At 36.4% G+C, this 13,712-nt stretch overlaps 1 protein-coding gene across 1 annotated transcript in view; it reads left to right on the top strand.

The window, feature by feature from the left end:
* The window catches only part of LOC149794553 (tyrosine-protein kinase JAK2-like), an 87,701-nt gene extending 79,252 nt beyond the window's left edge, over positions 1 to 8,449 (top strand). Inside the window, exon 14 of the mRNA XM_089969129.1 lies at positions 3,382 to 8,449. Within this exon, the coding sequence (XP_089825255.1) occupies positions 3,382 to 3,391 (10 nt within the window). The 3' untranslated portion in view covers positions 3,392 to 8,449. The remainder of the gene's footprint in view (positions 1 to 3,381) is intronic.
* Positions 8,450 to 13,712: the final 5,263 nt, after the last annotated feature.

Raw genomic sequence — 13,712 nt, 5'->3', positions numbered from 1 at the left:
GCCTTCTCAGTGTTGTCTTTGTCAACTGATCCACATTAACGTCACCCAACACCTCATTTAGGCTTTGCATTCCTTTGGACTCACAATTCTGATGGAATCAAGTGTTTCAGACAAGAAGGCCTGTTCACCTCCATTTACACCCGTGTTTAGTTGATTCTCATCAGTCAAGATTGACAGATAATGGAACTTTCTCTGACCAAATTTGAAAGCCAAGCTCCCAAACTTCATAGCTTTACTCTCAGACCTGAAATTCTGAGCAACTGATGTCCTTTTACTGATCTTGAACATTCTTATTGTTTGTCCTTTCCCCAGACCATCAGAATCTCAGGATTATTCAGAAGGTGATGAAATCCAGATGCAGACTAATCCTGGTTGCTAGCCTAAAAACAAAAAATCCAGAAATGCTGAACCTGCATGCATGACTAATATCAAGCAAGCCTTAACTCCTTGGACAAGAAGTCCCACCTCTCTGAAAGTCTGTGAGGGGAAGTGGAAAGTCTTCTGGTGGTGTGAACAGAAAACATCTCTCCTTTAAATATGCCAGCAACAGAAATAGCTAACATCTTCCATAGACTTGTGAGGAGAAAAAACTAGCTTCTATCATAGTTAAGGACTACTGTTCCAGGATCTCTGGCATGTTCAGCATCATGGAAGGAAGAACATAAACTAGAACTAAGACCTCTCTGGCCATCTAGCCAATTTTTATTTGTCCATTTGTTTTTATTTGGTTGAACAGTTCGCATATGAAACCAAAATCTCAGTCATTGCTAACTCATCGTTTGTATACAATCTGCTTCCTGATCACCCTTGCATTCACAGACAGAAACAGTGAAATCCATTCCCTTTCAGTCGACCCAAACTATCAGTTCAGTTTTTGTCATGGCAGTCCCTGGTTTCATTGCTAGGAAAGGCTCCTTGTCATTCATTCTGAAACCACTGACTTCATTCAACCTTACATCCCAAGGATATTGGCAGTACCCCATCAGGTTATTGAAGTAGTACATGCCTGAAACATATTAAGATAATAAGCGGATCTCTCTCTTGTCCTTACTAATCAAAGAAGGGATGATATTTTCCTTTCGGGCAATTTCATCCTGGATCCACCGAGTTGTTTGCTCAACCATAAAAAAATTAACCCAAAATTGCTTGAATTTCTTACACATACTATATGACATTATGACAGACATCATCAGCTTAGCATGTGAACAAATCTGTTCTCCAACTAACATCGATCAAGCTGGGGGTTGTAGGTCTCATACAGCATTCTTAAGCATCTGAGAGACCTTTTATCCCAAAAGGGTTCAGTTTGTCTTGGTGGGACCTAAATCAGTAGTGCTACCAACTTCCAAGATTACATAGCCACTTTGTAATGATGCTGGTAACTTTACTTTTGCTTGGTTTTTTGAGTGATATGGCGAAGGCTTTATTGGTGTAAACTGTCATCAGAAGGAATTTAAGGTTGTGGCCCATTATTGGTGTATTAGAGGTCATGAGATAGTATCGAGATGGTTTAGAGAACTTCTGTCAGTGAATTTTAATGGCAGGCTTGAGGTTGAAGAAGTTCACAGTTTTGTCATACAGGTCTCTGTATACAAAAAGCCTTATGCATTTTATCATTATGCTTTAATTTGCCTTAACTAACACCTTTAGTCTTCATTGTCTTCTACCATTAATTCTCCATTCAATTGATTTCAGCTCTCAATATTTGAAACTACCAAATTATTAGGGCTTTGTGAGATAACATTTTTGATGGCCATTATATGTTGTAAGTAGATTTCCTTATGGTAAGTAAAGTTTAATAGTACTTGGATTACTGATACACTGCAGATTTATATGGGCAGCAGCTATAGTTAGAGATCAGATTGGTCGTTGATCCATGTGAATATATGTTAAGCATTAGTCAGCTGACAGTTGACAGCTGCTCTCTGTAACAAAGGGGTCGATATCAAGTTTCAAACCACAGTATTGAATATGACATAGGAATTCAACAGGATAAATGCAGTATATTTGAAATACTGTATTCCCATTCACATTGTTGGATTGTCCTCAAAATAGACACTTCTAGACTAATAATATGGATATATGTTATGTAAATCAGTCTGTAATATGCAGGTGTATGTAGAATTCTATTTTAAGTTAATGCATGAAGCACATGATCTTAGAGGAAACTCATGTACATAGTGTTCTATGGGGTATTTAATTTTGCTGTTTCTTGTATGTAGCAAGTAGTGGCTCAAATATTGAAACTCATTCCCCCTTCCTCAATAAAATTGAATAATGTCATGACTCAAATATTGAAACTCATTCCCCCTTCCTCAATAAAATTGAATAATGTCATGACATGATTTTATTGCTTTTTCAATGAAAAATAATTTTAAAAAATTGCCAAATCAAGAAAATATTGGGGAGTCTAAAGGTTCACCCATACAAACAGCATAACATACAAATGGGCATGGGTGATTTCAGCTATTTTGTTTGTCATGTTTGCGTATCAAAACAAAAGTTAAAACAATTTAGATAATGATCAGCAAAGTATATGCAACTGGTGACAGTCCACCCACAAATAAGCTGAAGGGTGGCAAAGCAATGCGTTCAGTACATGTTCTGCTATCCCAGAGTTATTGTCAACAATTTGTGGCCTACCAAAACCCTTCTTTCTTCAGAGTACAAGATCCAATAACAAATTAGGATAGCCATCTGAAGACAGATGCATGTTTAGAATTTGGGAAAGAGTGTCCTGATTTTCAGAATTACAGTCATTGAAAGTAATCAATACTGTTTTAAGTATGTAAAAGAAAGATTTCTCAAAACTTAATAAACGAAGCAGTCTTAGTACTTAAGGTCAGATGACCACGCCATGCAAATGTCTTAGTACTTAAGGTCTGATGACCACGCCATGCAAGTGTCGTAGTACTTAAGGTCTGATGACCACGCCATGCAGGTCTCGTAGTACTTAAGGTCTGATGACCACCTCATGCAAGTGTCATAGTACTTATAGTCTGATGACCACACCATGCAAGTGTCGTAGTACTTAAAGTCTGATGCATGCAAGTGTCTTCTTAACAAGATACAGCTAGGGTAATGTTTAAGTCGTTGATATATTTAAAGGAACAGTAATATTCGTAAAGCTTGCATTCACTATTTATCTAATTTATTTATGTCTAGTCAGAGTAAACCTAGGTATCGTTGTTAGTATTTCAGATCAATTTAACCAGAGAACTGAAAACTAAACCATTAGAAAATGCACAAATGTGAATATATCTAAATTTTTCCAGACCTTAGAATGTTTGTGGCTGGACACATGTATCCTAGTCATAGGCATTGCATGCAGGATATTAAGCTTTTGGTTTTCACGGCTATTTTTTTTATATCTCCTTTTAGGTCACTGTAACCAAGCTGAGGCCAAATACTTGATGATGGCATTGTGTGTGATGAAGGCATCCCTATTTTCAAGACAGAGATTCAAAATGCTATCTATATGTGCCTTGACAGTCTCATCAGCCATAGCAATCAACCTGGACAGTCTCATCAGTCTTAATAATCATCATTGACAGTCTCATCAGTCATAACAATCATCCTTGACAGTCTCATGAGTCATAATAATCAACCTGGACAGTCTCATCAGTCTTAATAATCGTCATTGACAGTCTCATCAGTCGTAACAATCATCCTTGACAGTCTCATCAGCCATAGCAATCAACCTGGACAGTCTCATCAGTCATAATAATCATCATTGACAGTCTCATCAGTCATAACAATCATCCTTGACAGTCTCATCAGCCATAGCAATCAACCTGGACAGTCTCATCAGTCATAATAATCATCATTGACAGTCTCATCAGTCATAACAATCATCCTTGACAGTCTCATCAGTCATAGCAATCATCCTGGACAGTCTCATCAGTCATAATAATCATCATTGACGGTCTCATCAGTGATAATAATCATCATTGACAGTCTCATCACTCATAACAATCATCCTTGACAGTCTCATTCACCCTTCTTAGTTTTTGTACTGTCTATAATAATGTTCAGTTTTTCAGACATAAAAGTGGCTCAGAGTATTGTTTTTTATGTACTTTACTTTCTGGGGGCTCCACCTTCTGCATCACCATTTTAAAAAATTATTTTTCAGAAGGAAACTGGTAAGGTTGCAGTTTATAATGTCATTGAGTTATGATATGATTGTTGTATGGAGTCCACCTGTTTCTATTAAACAGCAGTTATGATTGTTGTATGGAGTCCACCTCTTTGTATTAAACAGCAGTTATGATTGTTGTATGGAGTCCACCTCTTTGTGTCTTGAACAGCAGTTATGATTGTTGTATGGAGTCCACCTCTTTCTATTAAACAGCAGTTATGATTGTTGTATGGAGTCCACCTTTTTCTATTAAACAGCAGCAATTATTGTGAAGACCAATTTTAAAACTAATATTTTCCATAATATTTTTATGGTTAAAATAAATACATACAAGTACTACATTTGTCTAACCTGCACAAAAAGGTACTCTAAGGACCTCTTGATTGTCAGCAACAGCAGCGGTTGACAAAACTGTTGAAGTTTTGTTCTGCGTTTTTTGTTTTCTAATGCTGGTCAAGGCTTGGGTGGACAAAACACTTCATGTTGTGAAAAGTAATTTTCACCTTGTAACATATTTTTTGGTTTGGGTTTTTATTCTGCAGTTTATGTACACTATATTGTTTGGTTTTATTCATTTGTAATGATCAAGAGCTTTATTCACATGAAATGATAATAAATTTGTAATAGATAACATCATAACTGTTATCTTAAACCATTTCATGCTTTTTGTAATGAGTAATATAATTAATTCCTTGACATTACACAGGACCTGACATAAGATATGATTCTAAGTTGTCACATTAGTAAAATGTTCCAACTGTTGTGTTTTCAGACCAGTGGTCCCCTTTTCCCAAATTTCTGGCTTGAAGAATGTGTAACTTTATAAAGTTTCTGACCTTCAGAATTTTGTACTGGTCATCCAGGTTGTGTTTTGTAAATGCCTGTTACATTTTTTGAGCTGGCTGCAAAGACCACAAGAGATTTTTTTGTTGTGTAACCTTTAAGTTTGTATGTAGGTCAGTGTGAGTATATATACATGTTTAGAAAGCTTCTCTGTTTTCTAAGGGCTATGTTTGAATTAGAGATGATTGTACAAGACCTGCTTTATTTCGATTTAATATAGATTATTAAATTAATTTTGATTATCTTTCATAGATATCACTTATTCTGCCAGAGTGCTTTATTTTGGATCAGCCCTTTAATTGACATAAAAATTATGTAGCTGCTGTAAATAATTCATCTATACTATTTAATAGTATAGTGGAAGGAAATTGTTGTTTTCATGATAATCGTGTCCATAACTGACAAAGTACAGCACTCATTATAATGGTGTCCATGGCTGTTAAAGTACAGTACTCATTATAATGCTCTCAGTAGATGCCAAACTAAAGTACTCATTATAATGTTGTCAGTGGATGCCAGACTAAAGTTCTCATTATAATGCCAGCAATGGCTACCAAAAAGTATACTGCCTTGTCTAAGTGAGACCATCTTGAAACAAAGTAAATGATGCATATCATTTTACCATAACCTAATCCAGGAGCATGCCTCCCCTATAACAGGTATCATGTTCTAATGAAGGGATAGAGCCAAGATAATCCAGGAGCATGCCTGCCCTATAACAGGTATCATATTCTAATGAAGGGATAGAGCCAACCTAATCTAGGACCATGCCTGCCCTATAACAAATATCATGTTCTAATGAAGGGATAGAGCCAACCTAATCCAGGAGCATGCCTGCCCTATAACAGGTATCATGTTCTAATGAAGGGATAGAGCCAACCTAATCCAGGAGCATGCCTGCCCTATAACAGGTATCATGTTCTAATGAAGGGATAGAGCCAACATAATCAAGGAGCATGCCTGCCCTATAACAGGTATCATGTTCTAATGAAGGGATAGAGCCAACCTAATCCAGGACCATGCTTGCCCTATAACAGCCAGGTTTAAGTTGTATTTATTGATTTTATGTTTGATAGTTATGTTTTTTGGTGTTTCAGATTTATGTTGCTTTTAGTTCTACTGGTTATAGACCAGAAGAGCTTATGGGATGGCCTGCCATCTGTCACAAGTTTGTTACTGCTGTTTCTCCTGAACTACTTGGAGGATTACCATGAAACTTCACACAGGTTCATCCCAAGGTCTAGTTGGTCCTAAATGAAAACCGAGCTGCTCCAACATACATTATGGCCACCACAGTGGGACATCTGGAAAATATTTTTATTGCTACTCCAGGAGGATGGATGGTCACATCAGCATGTGGTTTTCGCTGGAAGTCTTCTTTGATTTCTTGTTGATCCTAAATGAAAATGGTGCCAGTTTGATATTCCATATGACCACCATTGTGGCCATCTTGAAATTATGTTATCACTTCTCATTCAGATTGGAAATTCTTATCAAGATGGAGTTTCATTGATGATCGATTCAGAAAAAAATGGTTCTCTTAAGACAGCCACTAAGACCATCTTGAAAATCTTGTTGTCACTACTCTTTCTGAATGGATGGTCATTTCATCATGGGTTTTTCACTAAAAGTTTTTTGATAGTTGGTTTTTAATGAAAATGGTGTTGATGTGACCTGTAACATGGCCATCATGGCAGCCATCTTCAAATCTTGTTGTCAAAGCTGCTCCCAAATGGAAAGTGATATTGACATGGAGTTTACTCCAGAAACCCTTTCATGGTGACCAGTTGGTCAAAAATGAAAATGGTTCTGCCCAGACACTTATTATCTTCACAATCCTGTTAACACTACTCTGCCTGAATGGATTGTCTTATTAGCATGGGGTTTTCGCTACAAGATATTTTTAATGATGCTAGTCCTAAATTTTTTGTTTTCAGATTTAGATTTTCAATCTGCCTGTCAGTGTGGTAATGTGTTTTGTCAACATAAAACTATTTCAAATTTTTCTTTACGTTCTAGCTTACTTGGCTATCAAAGCAGGCCAGGTGAGCATATGGTATGACCTGTATCCACAGTCTAATCATTGTGTATTGTGTGTCTATCAACAGTTGCTATTTTTAACTTCTCAAAAACCACTGGACAGATTTAACCAAATTTGTCGGAGAGCGTCCCAGCATAAAGGGTTGTCAGAGTCGCACAAATCATGCTAATCTGCTATAAAATATGACCACCTTTAAAAACAGGACAACCTTTAAATGACTTATAAAACACCGATATATCAAATTTGACAGAAAAATTAATGGCATATAGGGATTTCAATTTCATGCAGCTTATACTGATGCAGATAGAGCTGCCATTACTAAAAATAGAAAATCTTTACATTCTCAAGTATCACTAAGCAGAATTTGCCCTGACATTGAGTGCTTTCAATTTTATTATGTATTGTTGATGAACTATCAAATATTGCCACAGTGCTAAAAATAGAAAACATATAAATAGCTTTATCGATTTAAAAAAAAACAACTGGCCTGACCAGCTTGGTGAGAAACCGCCCTGGCACTCTGGCTTTTCAGTATTGGACAATGATGCTTGAATATCATTGGAAATAGCAAAGATAGAGAAACCTTGAAAGAGTGGTTTTGATCACATATGCAATCAACAGTGACCAGCTTGCATTTTGCTATTAGGCAGGTATCACTTGTGTCATTTGCTAACTTTTTGGTCTGCAGTTCAGGCATATTTGTTTTACAAGCACAGAGTTTGGTTAAATATGGGATGTACATTCAAGCCTTCACTGGTAAGTGCCTGCTTACAAAAAATAACCCTCGTATACAGGTCAAGTACAAAATAAGTCCCATTTAAGCATAAGCAAATAGATATTTACCTGTATATATCGTAGCTTCATGTGATACAAGAGTGAATTCTAGTCCAGTTTGTTTCTGGAATTTTTTGCCTGATCGTTTTCATTGCATAAAATGTATTTCTTCCAAGATTTTATTTTAAAGCTGGAAAATAGTAGCCAGACATTATGTTTTCATCTGCAAATTCCAGATTACTGTGAAAAGCAACATATATAATGTCTAAATATGCCATTCAATTGAAATGAATGAATAATGTGACATGTTAATTTTGGGATCTTATCCTTTATTTTCATGTGAACTTTTCTTCTAATATTTGAACTTCCTGTCTCATGTAGATTCATTTCATCAGTGTGAAACTTAATGGATTACTCAGTTTTGGACTAGGAACATAACCACATCATTGGCAGTGCTTAAGCTTTCAAAACAACAAGAATACCTGCAGCTTTGGGTTTTTATTACCAATGGTGCCATAAAAAAAATTCTATTGTAATATCTAAGATATTAATATATTTTTCTTTCTGTTTGTAATTTCCTCACAAGAGTGATTTGGGATTCATCATGTGTATACTTTTGTTTGTTCAGTTAATAAAATCGGTTTTCAGTTTGTGTTAATTTATTCTTATACATCAGTAACGATAGTCACAGCTGATGTGACCCAACTGTGTATTGTATTTTAGTGTCAGTAATCTTGGCAGCTTACTGTACTAGTGTCAGTAATCTCTGCTGATGTAGCCTGACTGTGTATTGTATTTTAGTGTCAGTAATCTCTGCTGATGTGACCTGACTGTGTATTGTATTTTAGTGTCAGTAATCTCTGCAGATGTGACCTGACTGTGTATTGTATTTTAGTGTCAGTAATCTTGGCAGCTTACTGTACTAGTGTCAGTAATCTCTGCTGATTTGGCCTGACTGTATTGTATTTTAATGTCAGTAATTTCTGCCGATGTGACCTGACTGTATATTGTATTTTAATGTCAGTAATCTCTGCTGATATGATGACCTGACTGCTATACAACTCTGGTCTAAAACTAAGTAATAGAAAGTGAAAACCAGCAAGTCAAATAATTGATTTTCCATAGAATACAAGCAGAAATTTCAAAACAACTTATATTAATGCGAATTAAATCCCAAATAGTCCAAAACGTTTTGTCACCAATCCTAATAAATCAAGTTCTGTTTAAATCCCAGTGGTATTCCAAATAAGATCCAGTGCAGAAGGTGTTGATATACTTGTAGTCTCAAATCTAAAATGTACTAATGTAATAATGGTATAAAATGTGATGTGTCAACTCTGTTGATGAATCACTAAAATATACATGTAATCCAAGATATCGATGTATGAAATCAGTATAATTCCAAGATGATATCTCTGTCCAACAATATTATTGATGAGCACTTTGCATTTCCAATGAATAAATAATTTTAATAAATTGTTGTTGTTGTAGGGTTTAACGCCATTTTTTCAGCACACGATGGGCTATACATGGCGGCCAGTATTAATGGTGGAGGAAGAACCCAGGAAAATCCCCAGAAAGAATTACCAACCCTCGAGAAGCTACTGGCAAGCTTTCTCACATATCTACACTGGCCGAATCCGAGACTCGAACCCACGCAGACAGAGGTGAGATGGCAGTGATCCATAACAGAGAGGGCTTTAGACCACTCGGCCACTCAGGGTGCCCAATTTTAATAAATAAATTCCATCCCAAATGAAATGCTGAACTCAACAATAAGACAGATTTCTGATTTTTATGTTATTGCAGGAATGTATGCGTTTTTCAATAAACAAGATTATAAAACGCGCTACATGACCTAGGTCATTATTAGCATTTTTTAAATTACTTAATAGAAAGTTCTATTCTAGAAGATTCTGTTACTAAAATTACAATATAAAATGTGGTAACCATCAGGTAGACCAGGTATTTTTATGGAGGAATTCCTATAACCACGACCAAACCGTAATAAATATGTTTACTTCTGTTGATAATTATCCTAATACTTGACCCACACTCGGGGAGAAAATATTAACTATGTATAGTTTGCTTACCAAAACAAAAACATCACCAGTGCATCTAGTCAGGTACACAAAATACATATATCCATAATATATAATGAATTTTAATTTTTAAAAAACAAACAAATGCAAATTAAATATAAATAACATTGCTGATTATATTAATAACATTGCTGACTGTCAAGAACCAGATCCTACAATCAGAATGTTCCTCTTAATTTCGAAATAGTACACAGCCATATGTACCAAATAATCCACTTAACTGCACGACAGTACGGACCCAGATCTGCCTTCGATTCACTTAACTGCACAACTGTACAGACCCAGATTTGCCATTTAATCCACATAACTGGAAACGGTACAGACCCTGGTCTGTCGACCAATAATCCACTTAACTGCAACAGTACAGACCCAGGTCTGTCATCCAAAATAAAACACCTAAGTGCAAACAGAACATATCCAGGTCTGTCAGCCAATAAAACACACTGCAAACAGAACATACATGTACCCAGATATGTCATCCAATAATCCACATAGCTGTAAACAATCTAGACAAATTCTATCATCAAATCAACGAGCTTACTGCAAACAGGGCAAACCTGGATCTGCCATCAGATATTCGATTTAACTGCAAACCAAACAGATTCGGATCTGCCATCGCATATGAGGTGTAATCAAAATATTCACATTCTAAACGAATATGTATTGTTTACTTGCTTAGTTGTAGTAAAATGTTTAACGATTCTTTTCAAACAAACTCCCCCTAACTAACTCATCTTGTTATCAGTGTTATACGATATCCAATCACATGACAGCATACTGTAGAGACTTTAGGTGATTGCATACTTAAGCTCTCATACTGGTTTGCTTACTCAATCTTTCAAGTTGAAATAGAGCCTGAAATCATAAGGGACCAATATATGTGTTAGGGTGGGCGTATTAGAGGTTCTGCATTGGTTTCTAATAGCATGCTGTATCACGCTGCCTGAATGCTCAGGTATATGATCGAAGAACGTTCCCCATATAGTGGAGAAATAACGAGTACAGGATCTTATTGGTGAAATTAGCCAAGCATGCTTCAACTAGTGTTGCTGATTTTGAATTCTTCCTAACACTGCGCTGCTGTTTGCTCACATTTCAAGAAGCGAATCATCGTTATAATTAATAGATCTATTCAGAAAGTCATTTTCTCCAAGCTTGTATTTTGCTTGTAATTTTTGGAAAATTTGACCCACATACCAGTTTTTTCAGGCATTAATAACCTGGAGTAATGGTTAACATGGTTAGAGATCGAGTCCGCAGATCATGGTTCCTAATCCCCTAAACCCCGTCTATATTCACCATGACTCTTTCCCACGATTTTTTCACACACGTGTATCCGCGATTGTAACCCGCAGTGGCCCAAACAATGTTTCCCTTTCACAAGCCTGTAACATGGCAAGGCTCTAAGCACGCGGTCAGATCAATATGCGCAAACAACTGTTTATTCGATTTCACTTCTTGTAAATGAAAGACCTGTATTGGGTCGCTAACGCCCGTGTTCCGTATGTGTTCATGAAGTCGTCGGTAATTATCCATTTCTGCCAAGACAGTCTCAAATTCAGCCTTTGTATAGTCTGCTAAAGGGAACAGAAACATCAACATAATACACAGAGTACATGGCATGGTTATCGAGGCAGACTCGAACGTTATACAAGGCCTTGGAAAAGTGACACTTCGAGCATACAACAGTACGCACATGACAGACGTGGCGTACCAAACTATAATTATAACCATTAGGTATGTCCATTATTATACATACACCTCAACCAATATTAAGTATCATGTTTTTGGAGATATTTGTTCCGACTGTCTCTCTGTACGAATTCTAATTGTACATGCCAAGGTTATGAGGTCTCTCCCTCGGATTCGGGAATAACTAATAAATCTGTCTTCATTCCTATAACGACTGAGAAAAATGTAAACTGTACATCCTTTGGTCTGAAAAAGAAAGGTTTGCAACTTATCAATATCAATGAAAGACACGTCTTACCAAAGATCGATGAACTAAGACTAACGATACAAAATGAACCCAACCTTGCAGTAATTGGACTATGCGAAACGTTACTAGATTGTAATGTACCTGACAGTGCTATCTCTATTAGCAACTTTTCTTTGGAAAGACGAGATCGACCACAAGGCGTAGGAGGAGGGATAGTCATGTACGTTTCAAATAACATACAAGAGAAGAACAGATTTTGAAAATTCTACTATCGAATCAATATGGATCGAGTTAAGTTTCCTCAATAGTAAATCAATCTATATCTGCTCAGCATACCGACCCCCAAACTCCCTCTCCTCATGGCCTGACCAATTTGAACATGAGTTAGAGGCTGCTTTATCTTCCAACAATGAAGTAATTATTATGGGAGACTTTAATATTGACCTCCTCTCTGATACTAACACTAAATGGCTACATATGATACAACTACACGACCTTACACAGGTAATATATGCTCCAACAAGAGTAAAAGCCTATACTTCTACTCTGATCGACCACATCTATACTATCTATCCAACCAATCTCTACGAGATAAACGTACCATGTTTCCCTATTAGTGATCACTATCCTATATATGCAACTCGTAAGCAACAAAGCGCAAAGAAAAACAACTTACACGCCTACATGCAATACAGATGTTTCAAAAACTTTGCTGAAAATGAATTTCTCACCGAACTATCACAAAACATTAACACAATATATTTCCCTAACATAGACCCAGATTATGACTTGTCTATCTGGAATCACTGTTTTCTTACTATCCTAAATAAACACGCCCCCATACGCATCAAAAGAATTAAACGATCAAAACAACCAGAATTGGTATACCAATGAAATTGCAGAGGCACAACGCAAACGAAACTACTACCATAAATATAAAGACTTTACAAACTATCCTTTGTGGCGGAACAAAGTCAAATCAATCATTGTAAAACACAAACGCTCCTTTTTCAAAGAAGCCATCACATCAAACTCCGATAACAGATCCATCTGGAATCACTTACGAAATCTAGCTTCAGCGAAACCTGCGCCTCTAGCTCCACGTGAAATTATAGTTGATGGCACTAATTATACTGATGAGATCGATATTGCAAACCAGCTGAACCATTTTTTTTAGTAATATCTCCCAAACGCTTGACAGGTCTAATAATACAGAGCCTAATTTAGACAAACTTACTAAATTCGTGAATGAAAGGGTACCCGATCATGTTAGTTTCAACATTCTCTTAATAACAATAAATGACAGTTTTGATATTCTAAATAAACTTGACACAAATAAATCAGCTGGTCTAGATGGAATTCACCCCAAAACTCTGAAAATGTCGGTTTTATCAATCTCAGAGTCGCTGAAAGAAATAATTAACTGTAGTATCACTTCCTGTAAATTCCCGGACTCATTGAAGTTAGCAAAAGTATTCGCAATTTATAAGGGAAATGAAAAGAATGACCCATCCAACTATCGACCCATATCTGTTCTATCCGTACTTTAAAAAATTATTGAAAAACATGTCAGCAAGCATATTTTCAGATATCTTGACAAGTACCAACTCCTCCATAGATCACAATCAGGTTTTCGAAAGAATCATTTGTCAAACTGCAATGACAAAACTTATAGACCAATGGCTACTAGCAGTAGAATCAGGCGAACTTACTGGCGCAATCTTCATTGATTTTAAAAAAGCATTCGATTTGGTTGACCATTCGGTGCTCATTAAAAAACTTTCAGCCTACAAGTTTTCTCCAAACTCGGTTGCCTGGTTCACGTCGTATCTCACAAACAGACACCAGGTTGTTTGCACGGGTAAATATATA

This window comes from Sinohyriopsis cumingii, chromosome 8 (genome assembly GCF_028554795.1).
Source record: "Sinohyriopsis cumingii isolate HCF-2022 chromosome 8, ASM2855479v2, whole genome shotgun sequence".
Classification (NCBI taxonomy): domain Eukaryota; kingdom Metazoa; phylum Mollusca; class Bivalvia; order Unionida; family Unionidae; genus Sinohyriopsis; species Sinohyriopsis cumingii.
Note: the sequence above shows the minus strand (reverse complement) of the source record. Positions and strands in the feature narration are given on the sequence as shown.